This window comes from Salvelinus sp. IW2-2015, linkage group LG31 (genome assembly GCF_002910315.2).
Source record: "Salvelinus sp. IW2-2015 linkage group LG31, ASM291031v2, whole genome shotgun sequence".
NCBI classification, from domain to species: Eukaryota; Metazoa; Chordata; class Actinopteri; order Salmoniformes; family Salmonidae; genus Salvelinus; species Salvelinus sp. IW2-2015.
In genome coordinates, this window is record NC_036870.1 from 4700368 (window position 1) to 4714486 (window position 14119).

Genomic DNA, 14119 nt, shown 5'->3' on the forward strand with positions numbered 1-14119 from the left:
TTAGTAATCTGGTCAAATAGCGATACTGAATTATGTTGTTTTTCCCCTCTGTCCAACATAAATTCAATTCACTCTCAAGTGTTATTGGGTGAAAGGTTATCCCTGTATAAAGATCATTCAATCATAACACATGGGACATATAACTAATAAAATAGAACCAAGCAGCTCAATAGACCTCATCAAACTGACAGAATATGATTTGGTTAACAACTGTATGGATCTTTTGAAACACTTGTCACAATTCACTGAACGTTAAAATGACCCCACAGCCTTCTAAAAATCATCCTGTTACAATAAGTAGGGAGGATGGGTTTAATTGGGGCAAAAAGTAATACTACAATGATTGCCGTCCCCCATCGACTGGAAACCTTATATGGTAATGAAATCATCCAGTTGACTTGCTGAAACTTGAATTCTGTGGTCACATTAAGTAGTGACAGAAACACAAACATAAATCTGAAGTGTTTAGTATCATCTCATCGTAGAGAAAGAAGGTACTGTGTTCTAGGGTATTCTGGCTGTCATGAGGATAAGGTTTCCATGCCACATTAAAAACAACCTAATACTGACAATAATGTTTTTAATAACACAAAATTGTTAACATAATATAAATCACTGAATATAACATGACATTTGTCAGTTATATTAGTCACATACTGAGAACAGGTCATGTACATACCCCCAGAGCAGGTAGTCTGTGTGTGCAAACAACAGCAACTTTCAACTTCCAGTCTGTCTCTCCGTCTAATTGGTCCGTCCTGATGAAACATGAACCTAGAAAAACAAAAAGGTTTACAGTAGGTATGCTTTTAATCCCTCATTAAAAAAAAAAATGTGTGTAATCAGAGACGTTTGGGTTTAGTCAGTACCTCAAATATGAAAGATATGCAGTACAGTGAAAGAAAATGTATACATATCATAAATATCAGTTCTTAGTCTGAAAGTATGAATGTACTAATGGTCAAACCATTACAGTATGCCTGCTTTCAACATGTGTGCACTGCACGATATAGAGCCATGAGAAAGCCACTTAGCCGTCCACAAGAGCCTAACAAATGCTTAGAGGTCATGAACTGTATGGATCTGAGGTAATATTCCATATGAAACTGATGGACGAGGACGGCTATTTGACAGAGAGGTTAAAGGGCAGCTTTAAATGGGCCCAGGGGGTTAAGCATGATGGAAAACATATCGCTGAGGATGATTCATGTCTCCTTACCCCCCGGCTGCTATGGTGACTCTGCTCACACAGCACCACTGAGATGTTGTGAGGGCATAAAGACATCAGTGCTCCCTGCGAGGGCATATTGGCACATATGAGATCGATGGAAATTATGTCCAGCGCCTTTATTTCTCCTGATACCTCTCAGAGAGGAGCCCGAGACCTGATGGGACCATTGATTCATTGATATTTAAATCATCAGTCACTGGAGGAGTCTGGGATATGGTTTCCATTCCCCAGCCAATCAGCTGATGGTAGAGAACACAGAGGCCTCTGATGAGACGAGTCAGTAATACCACACGGAGCTCAATACTGTCCCTTATCGTCAGTCAAAGGCTCATTTCACTCATGCATTACATTCTGTAGTACTGTATCTATAGTAAAATCATGGATTGATGTTGAGTTTATTTCATTACTTCTAGTCAAAAAGGTGGACATGCTTGTTTTATTGCTTGTAAATGCAAAAATAGTTAAGATTTTGATTAATACTGTACTTTCGTGGGCAGAGTTTTTCATTACACATATAGGTCACAGGACAGTCCCTAAATCTACGATAAATCATAATCGGTGTTTTTCTGGACAGAGAGCCAGATCTAGGGTAAATCCTGCTACTTTACTATAATGTGACAAGAGAGGATTATTTAATTCTGTGAGGACAGGCTTTGGCAGACCTGTATTTGAATATCTAATGCTTTGGGAATTGGAACGTGTTTATATCAAATACATTTTATCACTATCATAACTGTAAAGAATTTGTTCGGGTGTTTATCATTCCCAAAACCGATATCTGAATGTTCAACTCTTAATTCATTCTACAGTACTTTTTTCTAGTAAAAGTTATACGAAACTCAACTTTACTTTTCCAGAAAGGTTTGTTTCAGTGAGCTACAGCTGAATTAGATAGAAAGACAAGGTGGGATATTTGAACTCTCATTACTTTACTTTCTCTGCTCTATTGTATAACCGAAATTGCCCGTAAATATTAGTCAAGATAAACATGACAGGGGAAAGCATAAAGTTACTGACTGGATAATGTAATAACACTACTATAATTGAACAATCGCTTCCCCTAATCATTTATATGGACTACATAACTTTGTAGTGGTCTGTTAATGTCAAACTTTATTATCTACACTATAAATGCACAATGTAAAGTGTTGGTCCTGTGTTTCATGAGCTGAAATAAAAAATACATTTAAATCACAGAAATTCTTCATGCACAAAAAGCTTATTTCTCTAAAATGTTGTGCACAAATTTGTTCACATCCCTATTAGTGAGCATTTCTCCTTAGCCAAGATAATCCATCCACCTGACAGGTGTGGGATATCAAGAAGCTGATTAAACAGCATGTTCATTACACAGGTGCACCTTGTGCTGGGGACAATAAAAGGCCACCAAAATGTGCAGTTTTGTCACAACACAATGTCACAGCTGTCTCAAGTTGAGGGAGTGTGCAATTGGCATGCTGACTGCAGGAATGTCCACCAGAGCTGTTGCCAGAGAATTTAATGTTCATTTCTCTACCATAAATTGCCTCCAAAAACTCATTCTGATTGGCTGGGCCTAGCTCCACTCCCTTGCCCAGTCAAGTGAAATCAATTGATTCGAGCCTAATTTATTTATATCAATTGACTGATTTCCTTATATGAACTGTAACTCAGTAAAATCATTGAACTTGTCATATGTTGAGTTTATATTTTTTGTTCAGTATAATTACACTGATGGTATTTGTTGTGCTTTGGGAATGCTGTGTTTATTCCATGTTACAGACACTTTGAGACCCTACAACCCACCAGTCTTCTCTGATGTCCTTAGAAATATCATATCTGCAGGGATCCTTTGGTTCTGCAACAAAACATTATAATGAGATAAAAACAGAAAAAGATGAGGTGAGAATTAGCTAGTCAACTAAGGCCACTAAGTGAGCTTCGTATGGTTGTCAAAATGTTAGCGAGCGCAGTAACAGTAGTCCTGGGATATTCCTGAATAATTGAACAAGGTCACTTCCTTGACCAGGCAGTTACAGTGATCCAGTCATATGAATCACTTGGGGCCATATGATACTCGAACACAAAGTGAATTTACAGGATTGCAACATTGCTCACAAGAGCTATAAGAGACCCACCTTTTCAACTATGATGAGGTCTCCAACTTGTATGTCAGAACTCTTCACTTGAACTTTACCTGAGGGAAAAATAAAGAGAACCAAGATCACAAATGTCTGTAAATAGACAGAAACACAGAAAGCAATCTCTAAAGTGGCTCCTTTACAGACACATTGACTGTAGATTGACTACCTCATAAGACACACTATGAATGTTTAAACAGAGGTGAAATAAAATGCATGTATTGATCGTTGGTCGTTGAAAATGATGCTGACTCTTAAAACCACAACCCTGATTTTTTTCTATCACTCTTCTTCTCACTCCCTCAACTTTGAAGAGATCGATTACCTTGCCCATGCAAATGTAATACCCTTCTGTTTTGATCCCCGGTCTGAGGCATAGACAAAAACATGGGCACACCAGGTCACTCTCAATTATATCCATTCAATACCCTCTTTCCGACACAGACACACACTAGACAGACAGACAGACAGACAGACAGAGAGACACACACACACAATAGACCAGGTGTGGGAAACTGTCGACCCGCATTCCTTTTGTGGGCCGCGAACCAATTACAACAAACAAAACATCTATTAATTTATTTGGGGGGGATTTTGGGGGGGGGGGGGGGCTCTTGAGAGTTAGAATAATAGAATACACGTGCAATTTCAAAATTTGATGCACAACCAGCAGTCACTCAATTTGCCCATGTCAGCTAATATTTGTTAGATTGGTAAGTTAGTATAGTGGCCAGCTATCTAATCGTGTAGTAAGCATGGTCGAACTACCGACTGGGGTGGGGCCCACTGATCATCAGTTATCATATTAAAAACAGAAAATATTTGCTTCCATCCTATGGCAAAATGTGTAGAATTGCAGCGAACTTGCTTTAAAAAAACAAACATTTTCTCTACACCCCATGGCAAAATGTGCAGAATTTCAGGAAACTTACATTTTGTTATCATTGCTGTCACGAGGGCGGCCGCTAAAATGTTTTGCCCGCATGGTGGGGGGGGATGTGTGTACGCAGACCCACGAGACCCTGAGTTCCGTTTTTTTTGTGGCCCCCACCCAWGTTGCCCATCCCTGCACTAGACACACACATATTCTCTGTGTGAAACTGACATCCTTCTCCAGTGTCATGGATATCACACTAGAGGATTTTCTCACACACACACACAACTGTTTGCAGTCTTGGAAAGAAATCAATGCAATTAAAGCAAGTAGAATGACTTTCGTTAGAATGCAGAACCCTGTGAGTGTTGTTCCTTAATTGCATGGGGCAAGCTTAAGTACAACTACAATATCACTCAGCATCATGTGACCAATCAATTGTGAGCAGAGGAGTAGCCATTTCCACAACAGTTACAGTAGTATCTTCATCCATACAGAGGAGGAGGGAAAAATGTTTTGTTATGAACCTCGCACTGTGAGCTTGCTGTAGAGCTGGGAGTTCATCTCCTTGTCCCTCTGGTACCGTCGGACCTCGTCCACGGCCTCACGCACCATTGTAACAGCCATCACAAAGCCCTGGGYGGCAGAAATAAAAACACACAGTTGACCTTTAACACACATAACAAGTACTGACAGGATGTAATTCAAGTGTGTTCATATTTAGGACTGGGACAGCGTCAGTTTTTGTGTTCAAAAACACAAAGGTTAGCCTATACAAAGCATTCACACTAATCCTGAAAAGTGAAAAACACATTTACCAGAGGTGCCCAGTAGGTGTACAAGTACCCTATTTTTAGGTCTGGCACGAACTGGGAGCAGGCCACCACTAGAAAGTACAGGTTCAGGAAGAACTTGAACTGCTGGTAGAGAACCTGAGAAGAATAAGAAAATGATGAGTGAATATCTGCACTGAAGAAAGAACGCAGACAACAGTCATTGTCACGTGCGCCTAATAAAACAGGTGTAGACCTTACCKTGAAATGCTTACTTAGMAGCCCTTAACCAACAATGCAGTWCAAGAAAGAGTTAAGATAATATTTACTTAATAAACTAAAGTAGAAAATTATAAAAAAGTAACAATAAAATAACAATAACGAGGCTATATACACAGGTCCTAGACTTGGCGCTCCAGTACCGCTTGCCGTGCGGTAGCAGAGAGAACAGTCTATGACTTGGGTGACTGGAGTCTGACAATTTTTGGGGCTTTCCTCTGACACCGCCTAGTATATAGGTCATGGATGGCAGGAAGCTTGGCCCCAGCTTCTTTGGGCACAGAGACTATGGTGGTCTGCTTGATACATGTAGGTATTAAAGACTCGATCAGGGAGAGGWTGAAAATATCACCGAAGACACTTGCCAGTTTGTCCGCGTATGCTTTGAGTACACGTCCTGGTAATCCATCTGGCCCCGCGGCTTTGTGAATGTTGATATGTTTAAAGGTCTTGCTCACATCGGCTACCGAGTGTTGTCACAGTCATCCGGAACAGCTGGTGCTCTCATGCATGCTTCAGTGTTGCTTRCCTCGAAGCGAGCATAAAAAGGCATTTAGCTCGTTTGGTAGGCTCGCGTCACTGGGCAGCCTGTGGCTGGATTTCCCTTTGTAGTCGGTAATAGTTTTCGAGCCCTGCCGCATCCAACGAGTGTCAAAGCCGGTGTAGTAGTATTCCATCTTAATCCTGTATTGACGCTTTTCCTGTTTGATAGTTCGTCTGAGGGCAGAGGGATTTCTTATCAGCGCCCGGATTAGTATCCCRCTCCTTGAAAGCGGTAGCTCTAGCCTTTATCACTATGCGGATGTTGCCTGTAATCCATGGCTTCTGTTTGGGATATGTATGTACGGTCACAATGGGGGCGACATCGTCGATGCACTTATTGATGAAGCCAATGACTGAGGTGGTATACTCCTCAATGCCATTGGATGAATCCTGGAACATATTCCAGTTTGTGCTAGCAAAACAGTCCTGTAGCGTAGCATCCGCGTCATCTGATCACTTCCGTATTGAGCGAGTCATTGGTCCTGCCTGCTTTAGTTTTTGCTTGTAAGCAGGAATCAAGAGGATAGAAKTATGGTCAGATTTGCCAAATGGAGGGTGAGGGAGAGGTTTGTATGTGTCTGTGTGTGGAGTAAAGGTGGTCTAGAGTTCAGCCACGACTCGGTGAAACATATGCTATTACAATTTTTTATGTCCCATTGGTAGGATAGTCTTGATCGTATTTCATCCATTTGGTTTTCCAATGATTGCATGTAGACCAATAGAACAGGTGGCAGTGGGAGTTTACTCACTCGCCTACGATTTCTCAGAATGACTGAGAGTTGGGCCCGTTCCCGAGAAACCAGTATATCCTCCTCGTCGGATTCGTTAAAGAAAACAATATTTGTCTAGTTCGAGGTGAGTAATCGCTGTTCTGATGTCCAGAAGCTCTTTTCGATCATAAGAGACGGTAGCAGCAACATTACGTACAAAATAAGTTACAAACACAAAAGAAAACTCATAAAATAGCACAGTTGGTTCGGAGCCCGTTAAACGGCAGCCATCTGCTACGGCGCCATTTTCACATTGAAGTGGAAAAAGATACAACAGCTCTGCTCTTACTTGTTACACATTAGCCTGTGTAGGGATGGAAGGAAACAGTGTATTTTTATGTTCTCTCGTTAATTACATTGCGATTTCACTTTGCAGAGTCACAGAGTGTTCCCAATGGCAGCGACGGGCACGTCCTGAGTCTGACAGAATAATCTATGAAGCAGAGCAACAGGTTCAATAACTGGGCCTAAGTAAGGCGCTCATTGTCTTGATAGTACTGTATTGTGTTTGTCTAAAATCAGCCTTTGTTTCAAGTGGAAGATATTTCCAGGGGAAAGTGCACGAGTAGATGTGTCAGATGTCCCAGGTGTGTGTTGTGTCGTGTGTGCCAAGTGTCACACAAGAGTCCCCTCCCGGGTGTGGTGAATGGACCACACTTTACAGACACTGTCAACTTATGCGTGATACTTCTGTGGGGAGTCTGAACTTCTTTAGCAGAGCGAGTTCAGATCAGAGATGCAGGAAAGATGTGCTTTCAAAAAGGTTGCCATATGACTCCCACTAGTCTCCCATATGTGGGAGTTAGACTCCCACTAGTCCCACAGATAGCCATTTTTTTTTTTTTTGTAATGATCACAATGATGAGCGCTTGCTTCCAGTCCCAGAGTATTAGAGCCAATGGGATCAATGAATGACGCTCTATAGTAAATGAACTCCTTGACCTTTAGGATAAAGCATACTGCTGAACCATTTAATAATTCAAAGTGTAGGAGAAAAGCAGAGGGTTTGGCTCAATATGGATGAGAATATGTACGTTTCTGAGAGACAGTTGACATTTTATGACTCTGGCTGAAGGCCAGTCTCTTCATCATGAAGCCATTTGGTAAATAAAACTGAGCTTTTGTTGATCTTAAGCTTTTTCTTCAGAGTCAAAATATGTTGGAAACCTAACATTACACCTCAGTTCGTGACAGCAATTTGTTGTTGTATACATTTTTCTAAATATATGCCGGAATTGTATGCACCCTGAACTATTATAAAATTGGTACATGACACATCTAATAGAAGTTTGTAATAGGTTTTTATTTTGTCCTTTAGAACGACACATTTCAAATATGTCTAAAGAGCATCCTGATAGATAAGCTAACATTCAGCACTGTGTGTAAACTCACCCCAGGCACAAAGGTGAAGAAGTTGTACTTCTGGTTTTTAATGGCATTCTTGGGGTACTTCTCCTCACACTTCTCCGGGTGGCCCAGCCACACTGTCCGGGCTTTCAGCTCCTTCGTCCTCCGACACATACGAGCCAAGCAGTCACAGCAGCTGAGGGACAGAATGAAGAACGTCATCGCCGTCACTAAGAAACGTGCTGTGAGAAACAAGCCACGGGTGACGACGTCACGGGAATCCCTTATTTCCAGTGAGTAGTAGTCCAAGAACAGAAGAAACAAAAAAGGTGTTCCAGCCAGGTAATCCAAACAAAAGAAAAGGAGAAAGAATGACATCTTAAGAAAACATAATTGGAGTATAACTACATACGTCCCAAACAAGGTTTTTGCTCTCACGGTTATCTTCAATTAAACACAAAAACCTAAATAAATAGCCTAACACTAAACACGTTTTGTTCAGACGGCCTTCCTCATGGACGGCCTTTGTAAAGGTCTGAAGTGTGGCATCACTGCTATGGAAATAGGTCAGGTGAGCTACCAAAGGAAGTTGCGTAATGTTTACAGGTAGATTTGACAAATGTAAAGAAACCTCTAGCTATGGAACGGTTACTTTACACAATTATCATGGGATGTGTACTGTATTACTGGGGTTCAGCCTGGATACTGCAAAGTAGAGACTAGTACAGATTCTTCAGTACACATTCACATTCTCCCAGAGCAGGCTAGGTCTCTCATCGTTCATAGCATCGCTGAGGAGAAACAATGTGGCGGTCCAGCCTGCTAATTAAATCCTAAGCCATGTCACTGTTAATTAGATCTACTGGATTGCTTTGACACAATTTATAACAAAGCACTTTTAGCACTTTAAATGAACTGGAAAGGTTAGGAGCACTCCAGGGCGGATTTCCCATGTGAATGTTACGGCAGCCAGACTTCATGGCCAGCTGAAGAGACAAGTCAAGTCCCACTCAAGAGCCAGACATATGGAATAAATGCTTTTTAGGACATTATGTAATAATTGCATATATTGTCTACTCCATAGGTTCTTTGTGAGTTTTGCCCGGGGTGGCTGAGTGGCACTGGTAACATCCAGAGATTAGCCATTTCCCATGCATCTGAGTCTACAAGAGGTTGCAAAGAGGCCAGAATATCAGTTTCAGTACAGTCTCTGCAAACACATTTGACATGCATAATGGCTACTTCATAATGGCTGAGTGATGTGGACTGTGTGTGATACAACTGCTTGCCTTTAGACAACTAGCTAGTGGTAGGGATAGCTAACACATATGGGTCTATATTCAGATGCATCTGACTAGGCCTCTGCCCTAAACTCTGGCACTAGAGAGAAGAGAAAGTCTGGCCTCATGGTGTACACCGTCATGCTGATTGCCTTGGCATTTACACTCTTTAAGCACATTGGCAAAACACAAAACAACATAAATCAACTTTGAAAAAAAAGATGTGTTTGTGTTGGCTTCYATGTAACCCCTCTCTACATGCCACCGTCCAGATTCATAAGTGAGATTATTTGCTCAAATGAATACTATTTAAATAATAGGACATTTGAATAWGCAGGGGTTATTCTGCGTGAATTATTTGTGTTTTATAATCCTCGGCTAAGCATACATAAAATTACTGGAAAGCAYCAAACTGGTCAGCTGTGAAAAATCCGATTTGTTCATTAGGGAAAAGATCAATACGCAGTTTTGGGCTGGAGATGCACCACTGATAACCAAACGACACTGAAAACGTAATATTCTATCAAATTCCTGCATAAACATTGCTAAAAGTKATTTGTTTAGCATTAAAATATCCCTCTTCCATTTGTTGACAAACCTTATTACATTTTATTGGTGTTAGTGCTGATAAATATTTCACTCTAACACATTGTAAATTGYATTTTAGTAGAGGACAAAACCCGTCAAATAAATCATTAGCTGGATAAGCCGCATTGTATTGTTTGACCTCAAAGTATTTTGGGACTGGTAGTGCGTATCGAGGAACTCAACCAAAAACATCCCCTCTGCTCACTTCATGCACAGCTACCAGTGCGTTGGAAATCCAAACTGAGCTTCTCTGGCATACAATACAAATATACCAATAATGCCCCCTCCCCTCTTCCCCAACACACACACTTTGGGGCAGGGAATGCCAATATTTTTGTGATTTGAACTGAAGTCCTTAAAATTACATTATCATATAGGGCTCCCGAGTGGTGCAGTGGTCATCCGGCTTTGGCTGGGGTAGGCCGTAATTGTATATAAGAATTTGTTCTTAACTGGCTTGCCTTGTTACATTTTTTTTATTTATTAAATAAACAATTTAAAAAATATATAGTATAACTCATCTTTCAATAAAGCCACAATAAAGCTTGATGAAAAAACTAAAACCTTTCGAGAGCCCATGGATGACCAAGGCTGAATCCCAATTCTGCACCCTCCTCCCAAAGTGTGCACTTACACATTCAGGACATGGATTTAAAAGCATTGGATTTGTGCAAGCATTAGCTAGAGGAAGTTTCCAACATTGTTAAATCTTTGACAGGGAGTGTGCAAGTCAGGAGAAGGGTGGAGAATCAWATCAAAGTTTATTTGTCAAGTGCGCCGAATACAACAGGTATTCACCTTAAAGTGAAATGCTTACTTACAGGCTCTAACCAATGGTGCGGGGAAAAAAGGTATGCGGGTGTGTGTGTGTAGGTAAGTAAAGAAATAAAACAACAGTAAAAAGACATTTGAAAAAAAGAGTAGCAAGGCTATATACAGACACCTGTTAGTCAGGCTAATCGGGATGCAGCCCAACAGTTAGTGGTTCCACTTCCCGCCTACCTGCCACAGAGGATCTTCCAGCCTCCCATGAGGAGCCACCCCAGGCCTCTCTGTCTCTGGTTGGCCCTGGCCCGAGGCAGGGTGTGGTAGTCACTCTCATCATTCTCAAAACCTTCCTCAGACATCATCAGGGGCATCTCGTCCAAGTTAGAGGGTTCATCTTCTAAAGAATACCTGGAAAGGAAAAACAATAAGCTTTACTGTAAATAATAATACAGCTATATACAAGTTCATTTCAAGCAGGCACAGATCCTAACAAACCTGCAGTGAACATATTGACAGAAGAGACCTTACAGCAAACGCATGTATGCCTACAAAATACAGACGTTTGATCACTGGGCTTGTTGTTACAGCAAAATATTTACAAAAACAGGAAGGAACTCATGGTAAAAGTGAGAACTTGGGAACTAACAATAATGAAGACGAGGGCAGAAAATTCTAGACAGTTGTTTACCCAGACAACAACAAAGGCCTATCAGGGTGAGGATCTGTATTGATTGCAACCTTAAAGCAGGGGAACTTGAACATTTGTCAGTTGGTTTCACTGATTCACTACCGCTCTGATAAAGAAAAGGTTCAATTCATTCATTTGCTGACACATTCCTCCTACTTTATTGCATTACATCGATTCAACTGGGCCACATTTGTCACTTAACAAATAGGATCCWAGCATCCAGATCCAAACATGTATGGACCCTAACAGTCTTGATGCATGTAAACTAATCTCTACTGCATTTTAAAGCTTTAATAATCGCTGATGTAGGAATGAAAGACTACTGACAAATATAATTAAGCCAGGTAGGCTTGGTTCCTATGTCCTGGAGTAGCACACAATTCACATGAACACTAGGAGCACAAAGGAAAGTCTCTTGGGGACATAATGTCTTATGCATAAGGACTTAGGAGCAGATCTACTACAATACCAGGTAAAGGAGGGCCTCTCAATGGAGCTGGACTAACTACACAACATACTGTAGATTCTGTTCATCTTGCCTCAGTCATTGAATGGGTCCACAACTCTCCAGTGCAACACAGACACATTTTGATAGATAAGCTACAAYGCAACTGGTTTAGTCCCATGAGGGCATCAGATTCACTAACACTAGGCTATACTGGTGATTAGAAGAGCTTCTCCCCTGGTTACTGTAAACCCCTGGCTATTTTCCTTTCTGTGTTCATATTATGCTATAAGTAGGTATAAGCTATTCCATTTCTTCAATTGATCCTTTGTAAAAAAAAAAATATTTACAAACCACTTTGCTTGAGTAATAATTGGCCCTTTCAAAATATCAAAGGGATAATGGATAAATAATGGAAAGTTGCTAGCAAGTGCAAAGGACCCATTTAATTTGGGTCAGCCTACATTGTCTAGCATWTATTTTCAACAATGCACAGTCTYATCATGAAAACCTGCAAAAYATGATACCTGCACTGTATCAATTCCAATGCATAGCCTCATCATGAMAACCTGCAAAATATGATACSTGCACTGTATCAATTCCAATGCAYAGCCTCATCATGAAAACCTGCAAAATATGATACCTGCACTGTATCAATTCCAATGCATAGCCAAGGCCTACATAATGCAACACTGAAACAATGGTTCCCCTACATTCGAATGGAGGAGTGGGGAGCCATGCCCAAGACAAACACTAGGCCTTGCATATTAACCTGGCCAAGCATTTGTTGATTAATCGTTTAATTCCACTAACAATTACACAAAAATGGACAAAGGCAACAATTGATGATGAAAATGTGGTGTTGTTGTACTTGTAAAAGATATACATGAAGCGCAGATGGAGGGCTTTAGTACAATCTCAGGGCCAACCCATCCCATACAGTAACACTTGATCCATTTAAACTCTACCGAGCAGTGCAATACGCCAAGGCAGACGATTCTATGAGCTGGTAAACCAGGGAGATTCCCTACTAATGTTCCTGCTGATCAGAAATGTAAGAGTTTCTGTCAGACATATGATGTGGAGGGGCTGTGGTGGAGAGAGTTAGCCTAGTTGGAAGTCATTCCAAAAGAAACTGCACTGCTGACAGCATGGTTGAGGATTTGATTAATTGGAAAACAAACATGATTAGTTCTAAGCTAGGCACATATAATAATATATAGAAAAAATGAAGTGTGACGTTTTCATAAACTCAGACCATGCTGAATGTCTATAGCTAGATGAAGAGGAGTGAAAGTAAGGGACAACACCTTTTCAATATAAACCACCTACAGCGATTCAAAGAGCCATATGAAAATAGGATTGTGATGGTGTAAGGAGAAGCACGTTAACTGGCATTGCTTTCTTAAAAATGCACTAAMAGACTCAGCAGTGAATGTCTTTATAATGGCCACATTCGGGGTCCATTAGCAAGGACATATCCTCAGCAGCAGGTTATTGATCAGTGAGCTAGTCACGCACTCTGCCTCCAATTCTGTTCCTACTCTGAGCCAATCCGGACCAGCAGATGGGGTCGCACTGTATTACCTAGTTTCATTAAGTAAATCATGAGTTTACTTGGAAATGTGGAATTATAAGCACTGTTTGCCAATAAATAAGAATTTGTTCTTATGACTTATCTGGTTGAATAAAGGTTAAATGTAAAAAATGTATATAGCCAACCTAGATAAATAACCAGACGACAAAGAAGGGGTGAGTTGTAGACAAACGTCATGTGACGCTTGGCGTGTCAGCAAAGCTGTTCTGTTGTCTGGCGGTGCTTGGCAAATAAAGGGCTCCTGAGTCCTAGTCATTCCTAAAATAGCAATAGGTCTTGTCTACTTTTCCTRGTCAAGAGAGATTAGCAGTTATCATACAGCTAACATTAGCTAGCAAAGAACCCTGCTCCGTTTGTTGAGGCCAGAGGTAAGAATTRCTTACTAGCTCACGCGGCTAGTCACGGAACAACTACTATTTCAACGTCCCCAAACTACTGAAATGCWAATTAAATACTTATAACGATGTCTCCACCGGTTGAACAAAAAAACGTGTCCCATACCTAGAATGTCTTGCAGTGTTGTAATAAGCAATTTTTCCCRAGCCCTTCCGCATCGGGTTTAGCGGGATGCTGTCAGCCATCTTGGCTGGACTATACACATYTTGACGTCACTGCCAGTACCGGAAAATGCTTTTCTTACAGTATGCTGTGTTCAACGTATCTGGGAACTCGGAAATCTCCGACCTCCGACTTCAGTGCGTTACCGACAACTGGGAACTCGAAAAAAACGAGCTCCGACTCGGAAAAATCTTTTGAACGGTCATCCAACTCGGAATTCCAACTCGGGAACGCGGGCCTCTTTCTCGAGCTCCGACT

General features: G+C 41.0%; 1 protein-coding gene across 1 annotated transcript in view; it reads right to left on the reverse strand.

Annotated features, from left to right (window-relative positions):
* The window catches only part of atp9b (ATPase phospholipid transporting 9B), a 53722-nt gene extending 39796 nt beyond the window's left edge, over window positions 1-13926 (reverse strand). Inside the window, exons 1-8 of the mRNA XM_023976183.2 lie at window positions 13805-13926; window positions 10808-10981; window positions 7983-8133; window positions 5044-5157; window positions 4753-4861; window positions 3349-3407; window positions 3017-3068; window positions 680-774 (exon numbers count right to left, since the gene is read on the reverse strand). Of these exons, the coding sequence (XP_023831951.1) occupies window positions 680-774; window positions 3017-3068; window positions 3349-3407; window positions 4753-4861; window positions 5044-5157; window positions 7983-8133; window positions 10808-10981; window positions 13805-13884 (834 nt within the window). The 5' untranslated portion in view covers window positions 13885-13926. The remainder of the gene's footprint in view (window positions 1-679; window positions 775-3016; window positions 3069-3348; window positions 3408-4752; window positions 4862-5043; window positions 5158-7982; window positions 8134-10807; window positions 10982-13804) is intronic.
* Window positions 13927-14119: the final 193 nt, after the last annotated feature.